Source organism: Castor canadensis, chromosome 2 (genome assembly GCF_047511655.1).
Source record: "Castor canadensis chromosome 2, mCasCan1.hap1v2, whole genome shotgun sequence".
NCBI classification, from domain to species: domain Eukaryota; kingdom Metazoa; phylum Chordata; class Mammalia; order Rodentia; family Castoridae; genus Castor; species Castor canadensis.
In genome coordinates, this window is record NC_133387.1 from 198,001,957 (window position 1) to 198,027,160 (window position 25,204).

Here is a 25,204-nt window from a genome sequence, read left to right on the forward strand (position 1 = left end):
ATCATGACAAAGCAGCATTTGTCCCAGGAATATAAGGTTAGCTTAACACTCGAAAACTCGATTAATGTAATTCACCAATTAACAAACTAAAAAAGAAAAAAAAAACATGATTAACTCAGCAGATGGAGAAAAATCATATAATTAAAAACCTACAATAACCTATACTCCTAATGAAACTTGTCAAATATGTCAATATGACATATTTCTCTCCTGAGGTTATGTTACATTTATGGTTATCAGAAATTTGCTGATGCAATGAAGATCCCAGATCAATTTATTGTGAATTAAAATAGACATTATCTGACTAGGCTGTGACCTACGCAGAATCCCTTAAAAACCACAAGTGACATTTTCCCCCTTCTAGCCTCGAAGAAGATGGGAGCCACATGAGTTCTGTAGCTGCAGGAACTGACTACTGCCAATGGTCTTAATGCACGTGGAGGGCACTCTGTGCTCATGTGAGAATGTGATCTTGGCTGATCCACTAATGGTACCCACATGAGCCCAGAGCAGCGCATCTGATGGAGTGATGCCCAGACTCCTGACCAGTGGAAGCTGACATATTGTTTTAATCCACTATGTAATAAAGTCATGGGACTTTATTACCCAGCAATAGATACCATTCACAACACCACTAAATATATGAAACAATTTGAGATAAGCATGACAAAAGATGTGATAGGCCTTGCATTACAAGCTTTATAACATTGCTGAGAGAAGCAAGGACCTAAAGAAAAGGAGACATATAGTATCTTTGTAGGTTGGAAGACTCAATACTGGTGAGAAGTCCATGTCCTCTAAATTGGATCTACAATTTCAGCTCAATGCCAATAAAGCTGAAGCAGGTACAAAGTGTTTTTGAAATATATATGGAAATGGAAAGGACCTAGAATAACCAAAACAGTTTCTGAAAAGGAATAAAGATCGAATATGGATAATTCAAGTATCCAGGACCTACCATATAGCTAAAACAATGAAGAAAATGTGATAATGATGTAAAGATTGATAGGCAGAGAAAAAAATAGAATAAAGAATCCAGAAACAGGCCCTCACATATGTGAAAAACTGATTTTCAACAAAGGTACAAAGACAATGGGGGTGAAGAAGTGATATTCTTTTCAGTAAATGATGCTGGGCCAACTGGATAGCTACATGGGAGAAAATGAACTTAGAACTAGGCTTTATGTCATATTCAAAATGAACTTAAAATGTTCTCAGATATAAGTGTAAAACCAAAAAGTATAGAACTGGAGTAAAACATGACAGAAAACGCTTAAGACCCAGTTTGCTAAGTATTTTTGTTATGATACTGAAAACACAATTCATAAAACTAGAAACTGATAAAATAGCCTTTATCAATAGCAGGAATAACTGTTCTACAGCAATTGACCATACCCCAGCCTTTTTTGCTTAAGTTATTTTTTAGAAAAGGTGTTATACTTTTTCCCTAGCCAACCTTGGGCTACAATCCTCTTACTTACCCCTCTCATGGAACTGGAATTGCAGTGTGCCCTACCTCCCCTGGCTTGTTTGTTGAGATGGAGCCTCATTAAACTTTTGCCAGGCTGGCATCGAACCATGATCTTCCTGATCTTCCCATCCTGAGCATCTGGAACAGCTGGGATTACCAGCATGTACCACCACACCTGGACCAAGCTTCCAAGTTTTAAATCTATAGGAGAAAAAGAACAAAGTTTAAATTTCCTTGTCTGAAAAACAGCCTTCAGGAGTACTTGCAGATAGTCCCATCACACTTGAGTTTAAACAGTGAATTTTGTTTCATCAAAGATTCAAGCAAGGTGTGGTATTTCATACCTGTAATTCCAACACTTGGAGGTAGAGGCAAAGAAGATGGCGGATTTAAGGGCAGCCTGGGCTACACAGCTGTCTCAAAAAAAAAAAAAAAACAGTTTACTTTGAAAGATTCATGTATTTGAGGTAGTCCTATGCCAACAAAGCTCATCACGCAATTCCGTGGAGTAATGGCACTTTGGGAGAAGCTGGCACCTTTATTGTTGCTTTCCCACTCAGTCAATCTCATGGAAACACCTAGTCAGAGAGTATGTCTTTAGGGAATTTTTATAACCAACCAGAATTAAACAAATATAGTCTGTCAGAATAAAAATGGGGCCAAGTGTTAATTTTATGGCAGCAACCTGGAAAACAAACTCCCAGGTATCTGACATTTAAATTTGCATCTGTAAGATGCTGATGTTTGATTGCTTGGGTTCAAATCCAGCCCTGCTACTTACTCTTTGTAATGTGAAGTAACACTGAGCATGAGTTTTCCCAACTATGGGGGTAATAGCACTGAAGAACTGAAGAAGTTGTTACACATGCTCTCAGGGAAACTCAAACCAAACCACAACAAGGTACCAGTTCACACACTAGGAGAGCTGTCAGAAAAAACAGAGACCAAAAGTGTACAGAAATTAGAGCTCTCCTACAAAGCTAGTGAGAATGTAGAATGCATGGTCATGGTGAAAAAACAGGCCAGTTTTCAAAAGGTTAAAGTCAAATTGCCATATGACCGACCCAGCAATGGCAGTCCCAGGTACAGACCCCATAGAAATGAAAATCTATGGTTGCACAAAACTAGCACATGAAGGCATTTTTCATAAAAGCAAAAAGAAACAACTCAAATGTCCACCAGCTGGTAAGTGGATAAATAAAACACGGTGTATCTATACAATGAAACATTAATTGGCAATAAAAAGCAATGATACATAGACAACATTGGAGAATATTAAAAACATTATGCTAAGTGAAAGGACACAGTCAAAAAAGACCACATGTGCTGTTTCCATTTATGTGAAATGTCCAAAGTAGACTATTCTACGGACACAGAAAGTACACTGGTGGCTGCTGGAAGGTTTGGAGGGGGAGTGGAGAGGATATAATGGATATATAAGATTTCTTATTTAGGTTACATAAATGTTCTAGAATTGATCATAGTGATAGTCACACAATTATGAATACGATATGTATGCTCTAAGTGTGTGCACTGTGTGATACCTGGATTACAGCTCAATAATGCATGCAGAGTGTTGTAAGATGGACTGGAAAAGGGAAAGTTTGAAAACAACAATATTAATAACAATAAATCAGTTCACCTGTCTAGCCTCATCTACTTCCTTCCCATATTTGCTCAGTGTTTATCCATAATGTCAGCTCCCTCCCATATTGCATCTTCCTATTGATGCCTTGTGAATCCGAACATGACACCCGCTTCCTGGAATTTTCTTTACCCCTCCTCTACCTACCTGATTCCTACATATCTAAATTTAGAGATAACTCATTGCTGGAACTATCAACTCCAAAACCCAGTGGTCTAGCATGACAAAGGTGTATTTCTCACTCATGTAGCCCCTCCCCAGGAGATTCAGGGATCCAGACTCCTTACCTGCAGAGGCTCCGCCCATCCTGTCATCCTTTATACCTGAGTAAGAGAAAGTGTGAGGCATCAGCATATACAGGACTCGACACCCTAAAAAGAACCTTCCAAATAATCAACTCTGTTTTGAACAGGGAATATTTAGGATGATGTCAATGATCTTAACACAGAGATGGTCAGTTTACGACTGCAACTGAAATATATGCTGCAATACATATTGCAGTGTCTTCATAAATTTAGAGGTGATTTAGTCTAAAAGTGCAAAAATAATTATTTTTAAGAATAAGAATATTAAGGTAAGAAAATACCATTCAACATCTCTATTGGGGATCTTATGATAGGGTACAGGGTACAAATTGTAGCTAAAGGAACCTTGCTTCTGAGTGATACCTATTAAAAATGGAATTGCATTCCTTAGGACAAATCAAGCGTGCACAGAACATCCAAACTTTCCAGTACAGGTCACACTGGAGCCCATTCAAGAAGGGTACGACGTGCTGCTGGTAATAAGAAATTTGAAAGCATTCACTTTCATGCAATTCACAAGGAGAGAATCACTTGAAAAATATTTAAGACCATCCTTGGTACATTTATTCCAAAAGATAATGCCACTAAATATCTCCTCTATGTTAAATAGTTACAGTCCTGAAGGGTTACAATTTTGCTTCTAATAGAATGAAGTATTCATTTTTACAATTAGATTAGCATAATTCTTAATTACTAGTACACAAGATCATATGCTTATGAGGCTCCATTCCAGAGCACCTGATAATCTGAGTTCAGACTAGTGGGTGGTAATACCGACTCCAAGTTTCCTGTCTGGTGCGTAATTGGTGCGGGGAGGGGCTTTGGGCGGGCATCCTTAGCGCCAGCAGGCTTGTTAGAAAGCTGCGGGACCAGTCTAAGCCTGATAGTATTTGTATGTGCCAGGATGCCGGAGTGCAGAGAGCACTGTCAATGGCAACTGGCTTCCCTTGGCATTTGAGTGAAAGAAACCTGCAACCAGAGGAGGATGGTCCTCCCAGACTTTCTAGAACCCTGAGAGAATTGGAGAGGATCGTCGCCTGCTGCAGGGAGCCCGCAGAAAGAAGTGCCACGGACAATGGGCTGTACTGAAGGGTCCAGCTAGCCTAAGGGTTTTAGCTAGAAGGGCAGAAACGCATCCGAGGACTGGCAGCTTCCTACACTCCGGTTTTGCACCCAGAAAAAAATAACAAACAAAAAACTGGGGAGATAGCGCCGCGTGTAGATCAAGTGCTTTCGCAGCTGCAGCCGCTCCTGCGGGGGACTTGTGAGCACTCTGGACTGACTGCGGGCCAAGGACAGACGCCGGCCAGCCGAGAACTGTCCTGAAGAACTCTTCCAGTGAGGTCACCAGTTTCCCACTGCTACCTTTCCTGGCTCTCCTCTCTCGCCGCCGGGGGACAGGGACAGAAGGACCGCCACCGACCTCGGACCAGGATGGAGGGCGAGGGCGGGAGCTGACCAGCGCCGCCCCTCCCGACTCAGGAGGTGGAGATCCCCGGGGTCCGGCCAAATCCAACACCCATTTTCTCCTCCCTCGGCCCCTATATTACCGACACCCCCTCCTCCTGCCCCTTTCCCTCCTCCCTAGAGACAGGGGAGGAGAAAAGGGGAGTTCGGTGGTCATGAGCGAGCCGAAGGCAAAGGATCCCCGGGCTCCCCGTGCGACACGAGGCGCGCCCTCCCCCGCCGAGGTCGGAGCCCCCCTGCTGGGTCGCACGGACTCAGGCGCCTTCCCTGGGAGCCAGTCCTTGGACGCCTCGCCCGTGGTCACCTCCCTGGACGGGCTGCTCTTCCCACGGCCCTGCCAGGGACAGGACCCCCCGGACGGAAAGGCGCCAGAGCGACAGTCGCTGTCCGAAGTGGAGCGCGCCTATTCCGGAGTAGAAGCCACAGCAGGTGGTGCAGGAAGCTGCAATCCCAGAGCCCCAGAAAAGGACAGTCGGCTGCTGGACAGTGTCCTGGACACGCTCCTGTCGTCCTCGGGACCTGGACAGAGCCACGCCAGTCCTCCTGCCTGTGAGGCCATCAGCCCCTGGTGCCTCTTTGGCCCGGAGCTCCCGGAAGAGCCCCGCAGCGCCCCCGCTACCAAGGGGGTGTTGCCCCTGCTCATGAGCCGGCCCGAGAGCAAGGCCTGCGACAGCCCCGGGACCGGAGCGGCCCAGAAGGTGCTGCCCAGGGGCCTGTCGCCGTCGCGGCCGCTCCTGCTGCCCACCTCCGGGAGCCCTCACTGGCCCGGGGCGGCCGCCAAGCCGTCCCCGCCCGCCGCCGTGGAGGTGGACGAGGACGACGACTCCGAGTCCGAGGGCGCAGCGGGCTCGCTGCTGAAGGGCCGAGCGCGGGCCTTGGGGGGCCCGGGGGCCCCAGGAGGAGTGGCAGCCAGTGCGCCCGCAGCGGCCGCAGGAGGCGTCGCCCTGGTCCCCAAGGAAGACCCGCGCTTTCCGGCGCCCAGGGTCCCCGTGGCGGAGCCGGACGCGCCGCTGGCGCCCGGACGCTCGCCGCTGGCCCCCGCAGTGGTGGATTTTATCCACGTGCCCATCCTGCCGCTCAACCATGCCTTCCTGGCCGCCCGCACCCGCCAGCTGCTGGAGGGCGAGGGCTACGACGGCGGCGCCGCGGCCACCAGCGCCTTCGTCCCGCCACGGGGCTCGGCCTCGGCCACCCCGGTCCCCTGCGGCGACTTCCCCGACTGCGCCTACCCGTCCGACGGCGACCCCAAGGACGACGCGTTCGCCCTGTACGGCGACTTCCAGCCTGCGGCGCTGAAGATCAAGGAGGAGGAGGAAGGCGCGGAGGCGGCCGCGCGCTCCCCGCGCGCCTACCTGGTGGCCGGCGCCAACCCCGCCGCCTTGCCGGATTTCCCGCCGCCGCCCCCGCCGCCGCGAGCGTCCTCGTCCCGACCCGGGGAAGCGGCGGTGGCCGGCCCCGCCGCCACCACTGCCTCGGTGTCCCCCGCGTCCGCGCCGGGCTCCACCCTGGAGTGCATGCTGTACAAAGCCGAGGGCGCCGCGCCCCAGCCCGGCCCGTTCGCGCCCCTGCCCTGCAAGCCCCCCGCGGCCGGCACTTGCCTGCTCCCGCGCGACGCCCTGCCCTCGGCCACCGCGGCCACCGCCGCCACCGCCGCCGCGGCGGGCCCCGCGCTCTACCCGCCGCTCGGCCTCAACGGGCTCCCGCAGCTCGGCTACCAGGCGGCGGTGCTCAAGGACAGCCTGCCGCAGGTCTACCCGCCCTATCTCAACTACCTGAGGTGAGGCTGCGCCCCGCAGGCCAGGGTCAGGCCCGCGCCCCCCGTCCCCAGCCAGCACCACCCCGCGCTGCTGCCCACGGTGGCCGCGAGGGAGTGGGCGACCGGGGCCGAGCGCAAGGGCAGTGGCCCCTTCTTCTCCTTGCTCCCTTGGGGACACAATGGGGCTCAGGGCGTGACATTTGGGGGCCCCCAAAAAAAGAAAAACCACACAACTTTGTGGGGCTGTCGCATTCCGAAGCCTACTTGAAAATGCAGGTGTCACACTAGGTCCAGGGTGGTCTCAGGAGGGGGCGCCATGAGAGGTGGGGACTTTTTGTAAGAGGTGTCTTTCTGGGAAGGACTGTTGCCTGGAGAGACATCTGTACTTCAGGGCAACTAAGGCAAGGTTCCCCCTGAGGGGCTGGGGCTGGAAGGGGGGCTGCACACCTGAAAATAGAAACTCCTTAGGGATTTGGGTTCACATCTCAGGGTTCATCTGAACCGCAAGATGAAAGCTAATTTCAAGTGTAGTGCGTTTTTAAATTGCTGATTAAGACAACATGACTGCAGTGAACCTTATTTTAATACTGCTTCCGGGATCCCCTGCAACTTTTTTCATGGACATTTAAATTTACATAGTGAGGAATGGGACCTGAAAGAAAGAAAAAAAAAGAATGCTTGGTTTGAAGTGTTGCATACTGTTTTTAGGTAAAAGAGTGATAGTGTGTTGAACAATACCTTGAAATGGCGTATGCACACGTGTACATATAGACTTGATTAAATAAGCCATCATTAAAGGGCTGAGTTTTCAAACCTCAGAACAACAGCAGTGCTAAGTTTGGTTGAGCTCCAAAAGCCAAACCCTGCTTACTGTTACCCTGCATACAAGAAGGGCACAGTATATCATTCTTCGAAGACTAAGTTGCTCTGTACAAGGAGTTCTGTAAAAAGATTTCTTTTTAACTGATTGACTTTAGCTGTCCTGAGGGTCAGGTGCTACACTAATTATTATTCTTTCGTGTTGGTTTTTAAAAAAAATTTTATTGTTGTACTGGGGGTACATTGTGACATTTACAACAGTTGTTACAATAGTGGGTAATCATTTGTAAGTCTACTAGGTACAGTAGTCTACCATATCAAGCTTAGTTTGCACATCTTTGAAGTGTGTATATGTAAGACAGTTCACCTAGTCAATGCCAGTTTAAGAAATCTTTCCTACTAGATAGTGGTACAGCTAAAAATAAATAAATGGAGTATTTTGTTTTGCATTTCAAGGCCGGATTCTGAAGCCAGCCAGAGCCCCCAGTACAGCTTTGAGTCCTTACCTCAGAAGATTTGTTTAATCTGTGGTGATGAAGCATCGGGCTGTCATTATGGTGTCCTTACCTGTGGGAGCTGTAAGGTCTTCTTTAAAAGGGCAATGGAAGGTAGGCTCTGTTTTCCTGATTCTTTGCTATTGGTTTAACTCCCAGTGCAGACCATCTGATATGTCATAGATTTTAATTAACCATTGCTAAGAAATGGCTTAAAATACATGATGACATTTTAACAAGAAGGACCGTGGTTAGCTATTACAGTTCACACTGACTAACTTTCAATGGTAGACACAAGTTACAGTGATGCTGAGGACAGTGCTGATAGTGTATAGCAACTAGTATTGTGTTTCATATATATATTATATATATGTAGCACTTTAAAATCTTGATCCAAAGTAAAACAGTAGTAGTGTGTGTTTATATGTGTGCATACATTCATATTCATATAGAACACATATTTGTCACAGTTACAAATATATAACATTATGTATATATGTATATAAAAATGCATCTGTATGATGCAGTTATAAATCTGCCATCTGACTTTGTCTTAATACTCCCATTTAATGGTAATTCTAAGTAAAATTTTTTAATTCTCTTTTTGTTTAGTATATTTTAAGTCTATAAAAGGATATGCACAAACTATTTAGAACAAATTAACTATTTGGATATCCCAATAATATAATTCCTAAAGAAGTATTCTGCTTTAAGTAAAAAGTGCATATTTTAAAAATCATTTAAATGGCATTTTATTTAACAATTTGGAATTGCCTAGTATAATGTATTTCAGATTTTTTTAGTTTCAAAGAAGACACTTTTAAATTTCTCTTTCTACCTTTGCCAAACTCTAAGCAGCCAAACGCATTTATATTTGAACATAAAAGCACTTTTAAAAACCATTCACATTTTAATAGAAATGAGTGCATTTTATAACAAGCTGAAGTGCAGTGCTGAGATCACACCTGTACAAGGCACCAAGGATTTGAATGTCAGCTCTTCTGTTCACTGTTTCTGAAGTTTTCTGATTTCGAGAGCTTCTACTTACAAGTAGCAAAGGAGGGAGCGGAGAATTTTCACTTTGAAGGGACTTTCAAAGGAGTTCTTCATAAAAATGTTTGCTTTGTATATTTTCAGAATGTATTTTTCATGAAAGGTGAATGTCTTTCACTAACACTGAACGTATTCTGCTTTATTGCATTTTGAATTGTTGGGGCACTATTGAAAGATGGCATCTTTCCCTGGCTTTGCCTCCCCTCTTCCTCAGGTATAAAGGGAGACTAATAACAGTAGATACTTTTTAGGGTTGCTCTAAAGATGAAATGGGCTCATGCACATATGGTCTTCAAAAGAATGTCCAGCCTATGGTCAGCTTCCATTGCTGTTGCTTTTACCTTTAAGGAGCTTATAGTAGAGTTGGGGAATGGGGGTAACATGCATACATGTAAAAACATTTAAATGAAGAAGCTCATTAAATGCTTAGGTAAAAGACTAATTCATGAGGTTTGTGTGGATTGTATGTTTGGTAGAAGGCACACAGTTATGGGCTGGAATTAATATGCTCTAGAATGATGAAGGATGACTTCTTAGAAGATATGAACTTAATTTGATTAAAGGATGAATAAGTTCTCCAGGCACTGAGGAGAACTTCTTAGTGTATACATTCAGAGAAGAGTATAGAGAGTAAGATTAGACTAAGAGTCGAAGGTCACATTAGGAAATACTGAGAGTTACATGTTGAGAAGTTAGGTTGCTAATTTTTGGGTGAACTGGAAGAGAATTGGGGGTGGAAGGCAAGTGAATAGAGAGGAGGTTCTTTCTGGGAGTTTCCAGTGATGAGGAAGATGAATGGAAGAACTTTTTACTTGGGAAGAAATACCAGGTTGGAAATCCTGGAGTAAAGCAGAGCTGTGTGATGAGCTGGTGCAAGGTAGAGCTCTATATGGATGCCAGTATGGCCAGAAGTTGCAAGTTAGTACACGACAATTAATATCCAATTAATGTTACCAAGGATACTAATGGTATTCTAATATGTTTATTATGTGGTAGTGAGTATTTAAGTGTGCTATAGGTTCAACTAATTTAATTCTTATGAAATAGGTATTATTACTCCCCCACTTCACCCGAGGAAGCTAAGCTTCTTTCATTGTAGTGAGGAAGTGGTAGAGTCAGGATTTGAACCAGATGGTGTGACACCATATCTCTGCTATCACCCACCATGCTCTCTTTCTCATAATGGGAAATGCAGTCGAACATGTTTGCCAAGTGTTGAAACATTTAGGAAGATAAAAGCGAATCCTAAAGGACAAAGTAAGACCACAGTCGGTGAGAATTGTATGATATAAATGGATGCATATATTAACTTCACATTTAGGGCAGTAATGAGAAGACAGAGACAAGTGCTAAAAGCCAGTTTCCTTAGCTCTCTTCCAAGTTAGGAGTGAGAGATTATAGAGCCTATAAAGTCACCCAGGAAAACTGGTTCAATTTGGTGTGACACAGAAGAGAGAAGAGGTAGAGAAAAAGATATTACTCAGGAAATTGGGATATAGGGGTGGAGGGAAATGACCTGTCTTAAGCTAACTGAACTGTTTGAAATATATTAGACAAAAAAGTTGGTTGAGTAGCCAATTGCATCCCTCTATCAAGACATGTAGGGATGGGGTGACTGGGAATTGCTTAATGCTTTTCAAGAACATGAGGTAATAATGTCCTGCCAGTCCTACATATGCAGGCTAATGACCTGATGTGATAAAAGAAAGAACCATTTCTCATTGGCTCATCTTTGTATACACAGTGCTAGGAAAGTAGCAGGAATTCAATAAATAGCTATTTTGCTATATGAACCAATCCTAATAACTGATAATGTCTCCCTCTTATTCTTTGGACAGTTCACTCTGTGGCAGCATTAGTAGTGAAAACATTTGATGGACTATGGTCAAACAAATGTAATATAGTTGAAATTGTATAATTTAGAGAACACAGGCTATGTAGCCATTGATGGATTGTTAGTTATATCGTAATAACATCCACATTCTTTTGTTTATATATTAATTATTTGTGAATTCATTGTCTTAACTGCATTAATTCATGCATTAATTTTTTGTGCACCTGCCATGTTCGAGCACTAAGTTAGGTGCCAAGGAAAGCAATAAAATAAGAATGATCTGCCTTGTCTTCACTGACTAGTGAAGTTTCTAGTGTTGGGGAGAGAGGTGCATTTCACCAATTAGTAGGCACATAACTAATTACAGATAGGGTAAGTGATTATTCAGTGCTTGGACACCTAGAGAATTAGGCATCTTTATAAAGAGGCCACAGAGGTAACTGGTCAGAAATGAAATATTTTTATGAAAAAAGTGGTTTTTTCAATAGCTGAGGACAGTGGTATCCTAGGCTTGTAGTGGAAACTGACTTAGTAGCACAGTTCTCCTTGTCATGGCTTCAGAAAGAGAAACGGTAAGCCTTCAGATTTTCATTACCAATGCTGTGAATTAGTTTCCTGTCTTTAGTGGTCTGTAATGAGTTTTCTATCTCTTCTGGTCCATAAAATTATCCAATGATCCCTTCCATTATAATTTATGTTATTAGTATTTGGGACTTTGAGAAGACATTTTACCACTCATCTTACTTAATTTAATTTACTATAAAACAGAGAGTTTTCCCATTATCCTAAAAACAAATTATGTGGTAATTCACCAGACTTCATCTCACAACTCTATGGCCCATTTCTTCTTAAGCTGCAGGTTCCTCAGTTCAAAATTTAAACATGAGTGAACAGTTTTGCGTTATGACCCATTGAAGTAAGCCTGTGCTGTACTGAAAAACAAGTTGTTATAAAGATGGCTTTTGGTGTCATATGTTCAACATTTGGTTTCGTAGAGTACCCATATTATTAATGCTCCCTCAGAATCTGTGAAGTAAGACATGGCAAGAACCAGAGGGGAAACAGTGGTATCAGACATCCATGCCAGTGTGAACTGCTGGCTTCTCCTCTGACCTCTGAGTTCTTGGACTTAATTGTAATTACTCAAGTGACACAATAATACACTCTCCTTTAAAATGAACATGGAGGGGCAACCTTGTTCAAGGTTCACCATATGTATGTGTGTATGGAATTGTCAAAATAAAATCCCTTCGTATCATTAATGTATGATAACTCAAAAATAAAATAAAATAATTGAACCATTGTCAATAAGGCCTACATCCCTCTCTGATAAATCCTGCTAGTCTTTTCATTGTTGGTGTTTTTGGCATTACTTTGTCCCAAGAATTCTAATTGTAGAAACCTGTCTTTGGACGAAGATGACATACAGTTAGGACAATGTGTATTACTACATAATTTGCAATAAATGTCAGAGATATTGAAAATAGCCCACATATCTGTTAATAAGACATTAATAAGTTATGGCACACCATTGTAATGATAAGCTCTGTGATGTTTGAAAGAGTGAGTGAGGTGTCTGTATTGCAAATGAGAAAAATCTCTAAAATATGTGATTATGTGAAAAAGTAAGCAATGACAATATTCTGGGAAAAATCATTTCATCTATTTGATATTACTAGGTATAAAAACATCAAACTGCTTTGTACAATGCAGATTTCCAATTTCTGATGCTATATCTCTTTCTCTAAATATGGTTGGCCCTCTCTACTAACAGGTTCCATATCTGCAGATTCAACCAAGAGTGGGCCAACGATATGTTTTAAAAAGTGCCCCTTTACTGAACATGTACAGACTTTTTAGTCCCTAAAAACAATGCAGCATAACAACTATTTACCCAGCATTTACATAGTATTAGGTTTTATGAGTCACCTAGACATGAGTTAGAGCTCACAGGAGGATGTGTTGTAGGTTGTACGTGAATACCAGGCCACTTGAGGTAAGGGATTTGGGCAGCTGTGAGTTTCAGTATCTTTAGGAGGTCCAGGAACCAGTGCCCCATAGATACTGAGGAAAATGCAACATGAACCTGACATCCCTTCACACTGATTCTGCCTAGCCTAGCCAGCATCTGCTTCCCTCCTGCTGCCTAGTGGCTACGTGTGCCATGTGACATTTAGATGCCCTAGAATGTAGAAAGTGACCAACAAAGAATGAAACATGTGGTGGACAAACTTGTAGTGAGATTGCCTTGCATCATGAATTAAGGAGCCAAGAACAAACATAGGACTGTAATTCCTCCCTCACTCTCTTCAGAATGCACAGAGCTCTTCAAACATCAAGTTCTGTTGTACCCTCTTGTCAACAATACCTGAACCGACTTGGATTCATTTGGTAGCCAAACCTGATCTGAGCTCACATAAGGAGGTTTGTAGTTGATATGAATATTTGCACATTTTGCTGCAGAAGAACATGTTTTTATGAAATGTTGCTCTACATCATCTTTTTAAAGCGCAAACAATTTTTCATTTTAAGCACATCTGGCCCACAAAGGGCAGTTCATAAGTCCTTATGACCCTCATGGATGGGTAAGTGTCCTATAGAAAAGACCCCAAAGAGTTAATACAACCCTTCCGCTGTCTGAGGACATATGACACAGAAGGTGCCATATGTGAACAAGGAAACAGGCCCTTATCAGACACAAAATGTGCCAGTGCCTTCTTCTTGGACTTCTAACCTCCAGAGCAGTGAGAAATAAGTTTTTACTGTTTATTAGCCACCTAATTTATTGTATTTTGCTATAGCAGCCATAATGGACTAAGACAACTTAGTGTTCAAAACCTGATGGCAAACTGCTATGATTTTTTTTCTGCTAACAGTTATGGTCATGTGACACAAGTTTCACTTAACCTAATGAAAAACATAGCTTCCTTTGAGGGTCCTTAAGCAATAAGAGCAGATTAAAAATCCATGTACACAAGTTCTTGCTCTTCCTACCATAGTACAAATGGCTGAAATAATACATGTAAAGGAGGTTGGTGGCAGACAAGCTAATTGCATTCAGCAAATTCTCTGGGAAAGCACACAGAAAGCACTGCTGAAGATGTAAGGAACGACATAGAAGGAACAATTACAGTGCTGATGGTTTTCTAGACAGAAGAAACAAGAGAGTTTCATTTGTCTTGGTTTAAGTTGCAGTGAGATACTGCCATCATTGATGTAATTCAATGAAGGCTGTCACTGAAAGAAATCAGTTCAGCATATGTGAGGCTGCATGACTGTGAGGCTAGCAAAATAACTGGACTAGTTTGCAATGTGGTGACTTAAGGGCTCAGGGGTCCATGGATCAGCTCAAAAATCCATCTGGTCCCAGCTATATATTGTTCTGTACCATGCTGAAGCATCACTACAGAAGCTTCTGGATCTCCTTGGCAGATAGTCTGGGAAATCTCTTGCTTAGTGGGCTTCACTTATGCCAGCTCTCCTGGAGAGACTGGCATGGATTAAGACCACTGGCGTTTGGCTGCTTTTTCTCTATGCAGCTCCCCTCTCTTCTCCACTTTTGAGATAGGAGCTAGCTGGAGGGTAGGGGCCATTTGAAAGTACATTTTCTCTGAGCTTACATTATCACAAGATGATTTAGTGTAAAGTTTTAATGGTTGCTAGGTTGTGTTTGAATAATATATGTGTAAAAAACTTCTCAACAATCAATAAAGCTAAAATGTATAGAAAATAGTCTTAACAGTATTTGCTTCCTGAGCTATAAAAATATTTTATAGAAAAACTTCAAAACACTGATAGGGTTGTTGCTGTGATGTTAAAAAAATGATTTCAAGTTGAGATTATAGGTAACTTCACATATGGAATCTCTTTACTAATTCCTCCAGAGACAAGTTAATGCATTTCTGCAGACAGGTGGAGGCCTTAAAGTGAACAAAGCCCTGCAAGGTGTCACTTTATTAAATGTGATTAATTTTTAGCACAAGGCCCAGGAAGTACAGTAGAACCTTAACGATAAGATTGCAACATGGTGAGGTGCGACAATGAAAACCTCTTTTACCAGGCATAGTCGTTTTTCTTCTGCATGTACTTACAAAAAGACTTTTTAAAAATGAGCAACACATTTTTCTTTATGGAAGGATATGTGTTCTAAATTGCTGACCTCTTCTATGGGGACAGGTGAATCAGTAGTATGCTTCTTAGAAGATATTTAGCAGACAGGACCCATAATCAGCCTCTCCAAGTTACAGACAGTATTCTTCAGAGAAAAAGGAAGTGATCCCCTTTTGAAAGACATCTTTGTTATGTACAGAGCACTTTGAAAAACATGTTTGGGGGAAGACTTTATTGTTACAAAAGTATTACAATAGGTCAAATGTTTCACAGCAACACAGTTAAACACTTGGAAAAAGGATTCTCTAAAATGTTAATCTTCCAAGGAGTTTTAGTAGTCAAGTTCTGGACATACTTCATAATAACTGTGGCATTTATTGAACACTTATTACACGCCAGTAATTTGGTGAAGTGTTTTACATAAGACATAAAGAAATTAAATCCAGCTGAGGCTGGAGCCAGAGAACCTTCTCTCCTGATCATGACATGTCTTATCTATTTTGTAGTATCCCTTATCCTAATTATTTGTAATGAAAATGGATTGAAATTTGCTAGCTGAATTTCTGCAGGGTTGGGGGAGGGAACCACACTGGGGGGGAGGACTGAAAAACAAGTGTCTTGACTTAGTCATCTGCCCCACAATGAGCCCCTCATTCTCCATGGTGTCTGGGTGACTCTCTTCCACCTTCTCCTCTGCTCAGCCTTCCTACACCCTCCCGCCCTCACAGTCAGCTGATGACCTTGCTTCCTAATTTTCTGAGAAAACCTCCTGAAGTTTTGGGGTGTACTTTTGTGCTCACTTGGCATTTAACTCACACTCTACTTTTCCATCTGCCCTAGTGATCGCTCCCCTCCTCCGGCCAACCACCCCTGCTCTTGCACTGGAGGCAGGCTACTCCTGCCCACTCCAGGACAGGCACTGGCTATGCTCCCCTTTCCCCTTAAATCTCAATTTCCTTCTCCACTGGATCATTCCTATCAGCAGGCACACATGCTATTAAAAATTACCACCAAAATATTCCTGTTGATTTTACTCAACCAACAGCCATTTTTCTCCCCATTTTGCTTCAAAACTCTTCTGGGTTTTCTTCTCCCAGTCTCTCCTAATCCTAATCCAATCCATTTTTTTTTTTGATTCTGCCAATCCATTAAAACTTCTGTTGCCATGGTTACATCATTGTTAAGTCTGATGAGCAATTCTCAGTGCCATGTACTGGACTTTTTGGTACATTTGCCAGTCGATGGGTCCACCTACCTTGGAATGCTTTGTTCCACTTGGCGTCCAGGACACTACACTCTCTTAATTTCCTCACTGGCTCCCAACCACTAAACTCCTCCTCTAGCTTTTAACACCCAAGGGACAGGTGCTCGGTATTTGGAACCCTTCGTTGGACTTACTTCCTTGGTGATCTAATTCAGTCCATGACTTCAGGTACATCTTCCATCACTCCAGCCCAGTTTTCTATCTCCAGCTCCAGCCCTTTCCCCTGAACTCCAGACTTAATATGTAGTCTCCTACCTGATATCTCTGTAGTGTGACTAAGAAGTCTTCACTGATGAGTCCAAGAGAGTTTGCTCCTGGACTACTTTGTACTTTGCCTGGTGAGCCAGTGCTCTTTTTCATTCTTTAAACCATTTGCCTCAGAATCACCTTGGTACTGGTTTAAGATGAAGATTGCTGAACTTTACACCAGATATACCAAGGAAAGGGGTCCAGAAAACTGTCGATGAGCTGCACAGCCCCTGCTTCATCCAGAGGGGAGACTAAGCTGGGGGAGGGGGGAGGCATGGTCAGTTAGGTCTCTGAGAAAATTAATTCTAGGAGGGCAGATGGGTAGAAAGGCATGCCACTGAGGCCAGACCTAAGATTACTTAAAACACTCTCGGGTGTGGGGAAGGTGACTTTCAGTCCTTTGCTGAAAAGACTGAAAGGACAGTCCTTTCCTAAAACAGGGAAGTTAAAAGAAAGTGAGTGGGCTATTGCCCCAACCAAAAATGTTCCTTTTTCACAAAGAAGTACAAAAAATGTGAAGGTTGTTTGGAGAGGGTGGGGCTAACACTATTGTGTCCTCCTAATTAGATGCATATACTGTATCCATTATCTCCTTCAGTTCTCAGTTATTTAAGAAGTAGCTACCAATCTAGTGCCTGGGCATATGCCTGTAATCCAAGATATTTAGGAGGCTACTGGAGTTTGATACTAACCTGGGCAAAAAGTTAGTGAGACCTGCCCCCCACTTCAATATACAAGCTGTGCTTGGTAATGTGCAACTGTAATCTTAGGTATGTGGGAGGCAGAGGCAGGAGGATCACTATCTGAGGCTAGCCCCAGGTAAAAATGTAAGACCCTGTCTGAAAAATAACTAAAAAGCAAAAAAGAGCTGGGGTTGTGGCTCAAGTGATAGAGCACCAGCCTAGCAAGCACTGGAATGCCAAAAAGAAGAAGGAGGGAGAGGAGGAGAAAAAGAGAAGAAGAAAAAAGAAGGAGGAGGAAGAAGAAGTTACTACCATCCTCTCTTTTCAGATTAAGAATTAAAACAGGGAAGGAAAGTAACCTCCCTAAGATCATGCAGCCAGTTCATAGTGGAGCTAGTAGTCAAACCCAATTCTGCCCAGCTCCAAAGTCAATAAGTAAATTGCTTTCTCTGTACCATAGCGTTTGGCACTGTGTTTGAAATGATGGCTCTGGTGACCATAGATTAAGAGATTTATCAGAAAAGACTTTAAAGGCTGATCGTAGTCAACTTATATATTTGGGCTGTAGACCTAAATGACAATCAGGAAAATGTTATTCAATTATGCATATAATTCCACATTTTACAAGCCAATTTCAGGTGAGCTACAGAAACTCTGGAGAATTAGAACATAGTCATAAGTCACCTGATATGTCTAAGTGTGCACAAAATAACGAAGCTGAACATTGACAGATTCAGGGTTACTATGTTATGGAAAAAATAATAACCTGCATAAAAAATGAGGCAAAGTATCAACTGTCCACATGTGTGCAAAAAGTTGTCATCTTGCATCAGAGGGGCACAATGATTTAAGCCACTTTGTTGACATAGTTTTAAAATTTTTTTGTATTTCTTGGATGTTTCAAACTCCTTTATCACTAGTACATGTGGTCAAACAACTTGTGTGTTTTCTCTAAACTTTGTATGTAATGCATAGCTCTCTACATTCCCTACTGACCATAATTACCAGTGTCAGGTGTAACTAGTTAGATGCTGCATATAATTTGGTATTTTGTAAGGTAGAAGAATAATTAGGAGACAGTATGGAGAAGAAGGAGAGGTACTGCTTTGTTTAGAAAAATAACAGTAGAGCTATCTTAAGGAAGCATAGATGACAAGTTGACCCACAGAAAGAAAGAATTTTAGGCTTGAAAGAAGAACAAATAATTTGGAATGGTTAAAATAACAGCAAAACATTGGAATGTACCGCTAAGTACACTTCTATAAACTGCTTGGCTCCCTTCAGAATATATCCAGAACCTGACACCCTCCACCACCTCCCCTGACAACTTTAGTGCAAGTCACCATTATATCCTTTGGATTTATCACAACAGCCTCTTCATGGTCTCATTTCTATCACTCCAGGTTCTTCTAAAAGAGAACAGTGTCTGAGAAACAAGGTGGATGTCACATGATACGAAAACATTGGCCTGGCTGAGATAAAAATATTTACATGCACATCCAAACTGTAACAGTGGAGTTAAAAGTCCATATTACAAGCCATAAAGAGCACAAAGTAAGACTAGTTATGTAGAGTTCATATTTGAGGGGTTACTTAAGAATAATGGGAATAGAGCAAACAGAACACCACAAGCCATGGCTTACTGTTTTTACTGTGTACCAGTCATTGTGATAACATGTCTCCCATTTAGCTCATGTAATCAATATAGCAGCCTTGCATAGGGTTGATCTTTATCAGAAACAGACTGAAGATGTGGTTTTCTCATGGTGTAGACATTGATGGAACTCAGTTTAAGTGAACGTCTGACTCTGGAGTGTATGGTATTATCGCTATAGTTTGACAATAAATGTGAAGATCTGAGAGTAGATACCTAACCTATTAAATAGTGTTTCTGAAGAAGAAACCAAAAAAACAAAAAACAAATCCAGGAAGAGTGTCCATTGGTTATAGAAAAGAAGCTTCTGAGGTCTTTTCTACACAGTACCATGAGCTGTGGGACAGTGTTGTACAATGTTGGTACGTGAACTGTCGTAATTACTACCATGTCTGCCATGGTGCTTCAGGTTTTAGGTACATTATTGTAAAGTTTCAAACAAGGATTGAACTCTTATTTTATAGATGAAGAAAGTGAAACTCCAAGAAGTTAAATAATTTATTCAAGGTCATATAGCTAATTGGTAGTAGAACTTGGATAACAGATGTAAGTCTAAGAATTAAATAAAGATTTTACTTTGTAGATCAAAAGAAATCACTGAGTTTTGGGAAATTTTAATTTAAAATGATAACCTTTGCATATATTGGGAAAAAATTTAACCTTCCTTAAAAAGAAAACACACTACATGAATTTTAATAGGACCCAAACATCCTGGCTTAAATAAAAACTGACCTAACATTAGACCTCCTCTTTGAAATAATAAATGGTGGATGGGTAAGAATTCTATCAAGGTAAGTTGTTTTTCTTAGGTGAAGACAACATATAATTTTACATAAGAGCTTAGGAATGTGCCCAACATTCACTGAAGAACTTTGTTTTTTCTGAAACTTGAGCATAATTGGGATTTCTGGGGTGAGGCTTGACAACATTCTAGAGTGAGATACAGGAGCTGCCAATCTCTGCCCTGTTGTCCATCAGTGTAGTGACCTTCTCCCAGGATCCCCTGTCAGGTGTGGTCTTGCCCAGCAGCCAGCACCCATGTCATTGACCCAGCCAACATATTTAGTGCCATCTTAGATCCTAACACAGGACTCATTGGGTCTACTCTATCTGGAGGTAGTTCCGTTTGACTTACCAGCCATTTCTCTTTGGGAGTATGTATTTTGTTACAGTGTTGCATTAAGTAAATCACTTAAATTCTCAGAATATGGGTCCACAGTGCACTCAATAAGACTTTCTTACTTTCCTTTTCCTCTTCCTTCACTTTATCAAAACCCTCAAGTCTTCCAGTAAGATACTTTAAAATCAACTGGCTCATTACTGTCTGGTTGCTGTATTCTGTGCCATTCAGTCCTCCCTCCCTTCTCACTCCACTTTTTCATGGCCAGGCTGTGATTGGCTGTTAAAAACTGCTTTGAACTTTTGTCTCATTCTATGTGCTTCTTCAGAACACTTTGTCTTCTGAAAAACATGCAGAAAATTTGAAGGAAAATTTGAAGTTGAGAACAACTCTACCCAACTATTTGAAAGTAAATTGCAGACATCATGACATTTCACCTCTTAAGTCTTCAAGCTTTGTGCCCTACAGATAACAGTCTCCATCACAACCACAATATTATCACACCCAAGAAATTTAACATTCACAGAGTTTTTCTAATATTCAGCCAGTATTAAAATTTCTTCAGTTGTTCCCAAAATGTCCTGTATAGTTTTTTTTTCCATTCAAGTTCCAATCAAGCTCTATGTATTTCACCTGCTTAACAACTCAATTTAGTTTCTTTTAATCTAAAAATAGCTCCTTTTTTATTGTCTTTTAGAACTTTTCTACCTTTGAGGAGTCTAGAATAAGTGTTTTGTAGAAAGTACCACCATCTAGATTTGTCTGATTTTAAAAAATTATTATTGTTTTTGGTGGGACTGGGATTTGAACTCAGGGCCTCATGCTTGCTAAGCAGGCATCCTACCACTTGAACCACTCCTCCAGCTGTCTGATTTTTTAACTAAGTGGTTAAATGCAGATTTAACATTTTAGAAAGAACCCTACACATGCCAATGGTACTCACTGTAGTCTCATAATCCCTTTACTTAAAAATTGCTGAGAACACAAAAACCTTTTGAATATGTGGTTCATATATGTCAATATTTATCATATCAGAAATTAAAACTGATCACTTTTTGAAATTTTGATTACCTTATTTAAAAACTAGCAAACCTATTAAATGTTAACTTTCTAAATCAAAAAGTTTCTTGACAAAAATGGCATTGATCCAATTAAATAGTGATTACAGGTTCCTATAATTATTAGTGTAATTGTTATGCTCAGTCTTCTGAATATGTGACAAAAAATACATTTCAAAAATCTTGTTATTTTAAAATAAAAATAATATATACTTATAAACAATAAAGAATGGCATTTTTTACACTTTTATAAGTCATTATAGTGTCTTCCTTAATAGAACACAGCTGAATTCTTCTATTTGCATTCACATTTAATCTGTTGTTTTGGTTGGAGCATATGAAGAAAATTAGGCCTCATACAGATACGCAGTTATAAAATGAAGAGGTATTTTAGTTGCTTTCTTGGACTTCACAAGTGGTGGTCATTTTGTTAGGGACTGAAAATGGATGGTTTTCTACTCTTTATTATCCCTTCTGATTTTATTAGCTATAAATCTTTTTTATAGTTCTTTCTTCATTCCAAAAGGCAATTTGGTAATCTTAAAATACATTTTATAATGGAAGGCCTAAAAATGCTTAATTATTTACCTTTAATTATCAATTTTCTGAGTAACAGGTTTGCGCCTTAGTAACCTCCAGTGGTTCCCACTAAGTATGTTTTGTTTCTTTCACTTTTTCCTTTCCTACGTGTCATTACGTACTCTTGGCTTTTTATATATTCAGTGTGTTTAATCACTTGAATTTATTCAAATTGTCTGGTTTCCAGTCAGTATCATAGTTCACTTTCTGTTGCTAACAACACAATACTACAGGCTGGGTAAATTATAAAGGAAAGAGCTCTCTTTTGGCTCACAGTTCTGGTCCAGGCTTGAGGGGTGGCACATACCAGTGGCCTCCTCGAGAGTCCTGAGGCAGTGCAGAGTATCACATGGTAAGACAGAGCAGAGAGAGACCTTGCAAAAACTAGCTTTTCTGGCAGACTCACTCTTGAGATAGCCAGTTAACTCTATTCCATCAGCCTATCAGCCACACGAACCAGTTACTCCATTCTCAAAGGCAAAGGCCTGATCCCCTCACACCCTGCATGTCCCCCCTGGTCCTACCTCTTAATAGCTCAGTGGAGATAGGAAACTTCAGCATGAGTTTTGGAGAGCACAAATCATACTCAAGCCATATTATCCTTCCTTGTGACTTTGACACAACTTTATTAGCTCTCAATGAAATAGAATTCTGTCACCACAAAATACCCCAGGCTCAAATGACACACTTCCTGCCCAGTCCTGACCAGCCATTTCTCCAAAGAGTGCTGGTTACTTTTGGAAGCAAACATTAGACATGACAATTTGCACTCTAGTGTCTGTTGCTGCTGCTGTCATCTTTACTTTCAGACATTTTCAGTGGAAAGACCTAGAAGATATATCTTTTTGAAAGTATGGGGTTCATAATTTCCATCAAAATCTCTTAGTCTCATACTGTAGAGGTTTCTGGGCCAGAGAGTCCTTTGTTATAGGAGCTGTCCTATACGTGGTAGATGTGTGGTGGCATCTCTGGCCTCTCATCCATTAATACTTTCCCCCTAGATGTGTAAATTGAAATTGTCTCCAGGAAACATCCTGAGGAGGGGGAGAGGGAGGGTGAAAAACTGTCTCCAGTTGAAAAATTACTGATTTACATTCATATTTCTAGCAATGTCAGAATAATCACCTAGTTGTTTGGCTCATATGCATGTGTGTGTAATTGCACAGTATTTCCTCTAAATGCCAATATCAGTATAACTTCTAAAAACAAAACCTGACCTGTAAGCCAGTTCTTCCATTCTGTGCATTCTAGGCCAAATCCCACAGCTCCTAATCAGAAGAGCAGCTAATTTCAGTAATGCCCAAGCCAGCATTATAGTCAAACTTCCATAAAATTTCAAACTTTGCCCCAGTTCAGAACTCACTGTTTGGGGTTTGAAGCCTTCAGGGAAGAAGGAAGATCAGTTTCTCTGTTTACTCTGAGAGGTCCAAGGCCCACCAGCAGCCAACTAGGACCTTTTCAAGGCCAAGTGTGGGAAGAGGGGCTGGAGGGAGGGGCACAGCTGTGAATGACTGTCACTGGAGTTCCTTGTGTCAGTGGATGGTTACAGTCTGTGCTTTCTCCACTCGGATACCTTGCTGGGATTCATGGATAGATTCCCTGGGAAGCTCCAGCTCTAGTTCTATAACATAGGTGATGCCTTTCTGCAGGAATACTTCTGGCTTGCCTCTCAGCCTCTGAACTTCAGTGCTCACACCTCCCCAGATTTTGCTGCCTCACAATGCCCGTCTGGTGATCCTTTTAGTTGGAATCATTTAAGAATTAAAAAGAAACCTTTCTATTGATAAATATTTTCAGAAAAGCACTCACAGCTGTAGAGCTTATGAACTATCCATAAATAAGTGAAATTATGGTACTCTCACCAGATCAAAGAACTTCAAAATCACTAGGCTCCCAGAAGCCTAATTTGCCCTTTCTAATTGTTCCCCAAAAATAACCACCAGCCCAACTCTTAACACCATAGACTGGTTTTGACTATGTGGGCCCTTTATATTAATGGGTTCCTATAGTATTTTTCTATGTTTGCTTGTCTTGTACGTTATATTTACACAGTTCACACACATTTTTTGCATGGAACTAAGTTCATTACTTCTCATTGAACAAAGAAAACTCTTTACATCATATGCCGTACACAACCATTTGAGCTGTTTTCAGTTTGGGGCTATTACAAACACTGCCGCTACAAATATTCTTGAACAAATCTCTCTCTCTCTCTCTCTCTCTCTCTCTCTCTCTCTCTCTCTCTCTCTCTCTCTCTCTCTCTCTCCTCCCCCCTCCCTCTGCATGTGTGCATACCTGTTCATGTACCAGTCTTTGTTTCTTGTGATGTGACAGTGAAAATTCACTTCTCATTGTTAGCCAAGATTTCATTTTGTGTGTTCCATCTTTAGTCACAATTCATTTTTCTCCTCACACAAAGATGTGGATCAATTCCTGGATTTATTGGCATGTTATATACCAAGTTTTTTTCAGCCCCATTTCCAAAGCTAAAGCAGCTTTCCGAAGTTCTATGCTTTATCCAGAGTTCATTCTTCTACTCTCTTTGAGCCTGAGTCTCATATCATTAGACATAAATTCTTTGGAATAATGCAGATTTCTCTTTCTGCAAACACTGGTGTTAAAAAAATCTTGTTATATTCTATACATATAGAATATATGTTCTATAACTATAATAGGCAAGGGAGATGATAAAGAAAAGGCATTTCTAATAAAAATAAATGTTGAAAGGGGATAAAAGCTTTTGTGCACGTGATTTTTAAATATTATAGGTCTTATATTACTGAGTATACAGATATTTATGACTATAAGTGGCAAAATAAATATTATGTATACATTTAGCCAAGAAGTATTCATCAAGCTCTTACCTGACACAAGTGTTAAAGGATCTGAAGACCCTGTCTCTTTTATATCCTCTCATAGAACCTAGGAGAGATAGACACACCATATTTACAATAAGAATATGTCAAACATGCAGGTGGCTTGCAGAGAAATGGCTAAGCCTTCCTGGGAGCAGTCAGGTTAGACCAAATGGGAGAAGATAAGCTGAGTCTGGAAAGATGAGTAAGGTTTTGAGAATCAGACAAATTGGGAGAAAAGGAAGAGAGTCATAGAGGCATGTGAGAGTTTGGGATGTGAGTACATGAAAAATAAAGGACATAAAAGAGAGTAAATAATTAAAAAGAAAAGGCACAATAGCAATAACCCCCTTCCTTTCCTGCCCTAACACAGACAGTAGGTTTCCCTGGGAAAAAGAGAGAACATCATTCTATTACAGAGTTCAGGAAATAATTTCCATGCTTCACCAGGAGCAGATGCTGCAGATGGTAAGGACAAGAGCTAGACGATGTCTCCTATTCTGGTGAGCCTCCTGTTGTCTGTCACCAGGCCATACATCTTGTTGTGGTGGCTTAGATTTTATGACTGCTCCTGAGGGTGAAGGAGTAAGTAGACACCAAGAATGTTGGAGAATGAGGTATTCTGGGTGGGCTTAATGGAATGCCTTACTGTGGACTTGTACAGGGACAGTGTTATGTTGGGCTGAGAAGAAGCAATAATGTGCAATTTGAACCATTAAAATAAGAAATGAGCAAGTAGACTGGAGTTGGATGTGCTCTTCAAAACCAGAGGATAAATTGGAAAGTGT

At 41.6% G+C, this 25,204-nt stretch overlaps 1 protein-coding gene across 1 annotated transcript in view; it reads left to right on the forward strand.

Moving 5' to 3' along the window:
- Positions 1 to 4,260: 4,260 nt before the first annotated feature.
- Positions 4,261 to 25,204, forward strand: part of Pgr (progesterone receptor) — a 67,997-nt gene continuing 47,053 nt past the window's right edge. The window contains exons 1-2 of the mRNA XM_020166609.2: positions 4,261 to 6,665; positions 7,920 to 8,071. Coding sequence (XP_020022198.1) covers positions 5,044 to 6,665; positions 7,920 to 8,071 — 1,774 coding nt within the window. The 5' untranslated portion in view covers positions 4,261 to 5,043. The remainder of the gene's footprint in view (positions 6,666 to 7,919; positions 8,072 to 25,204) is intronic.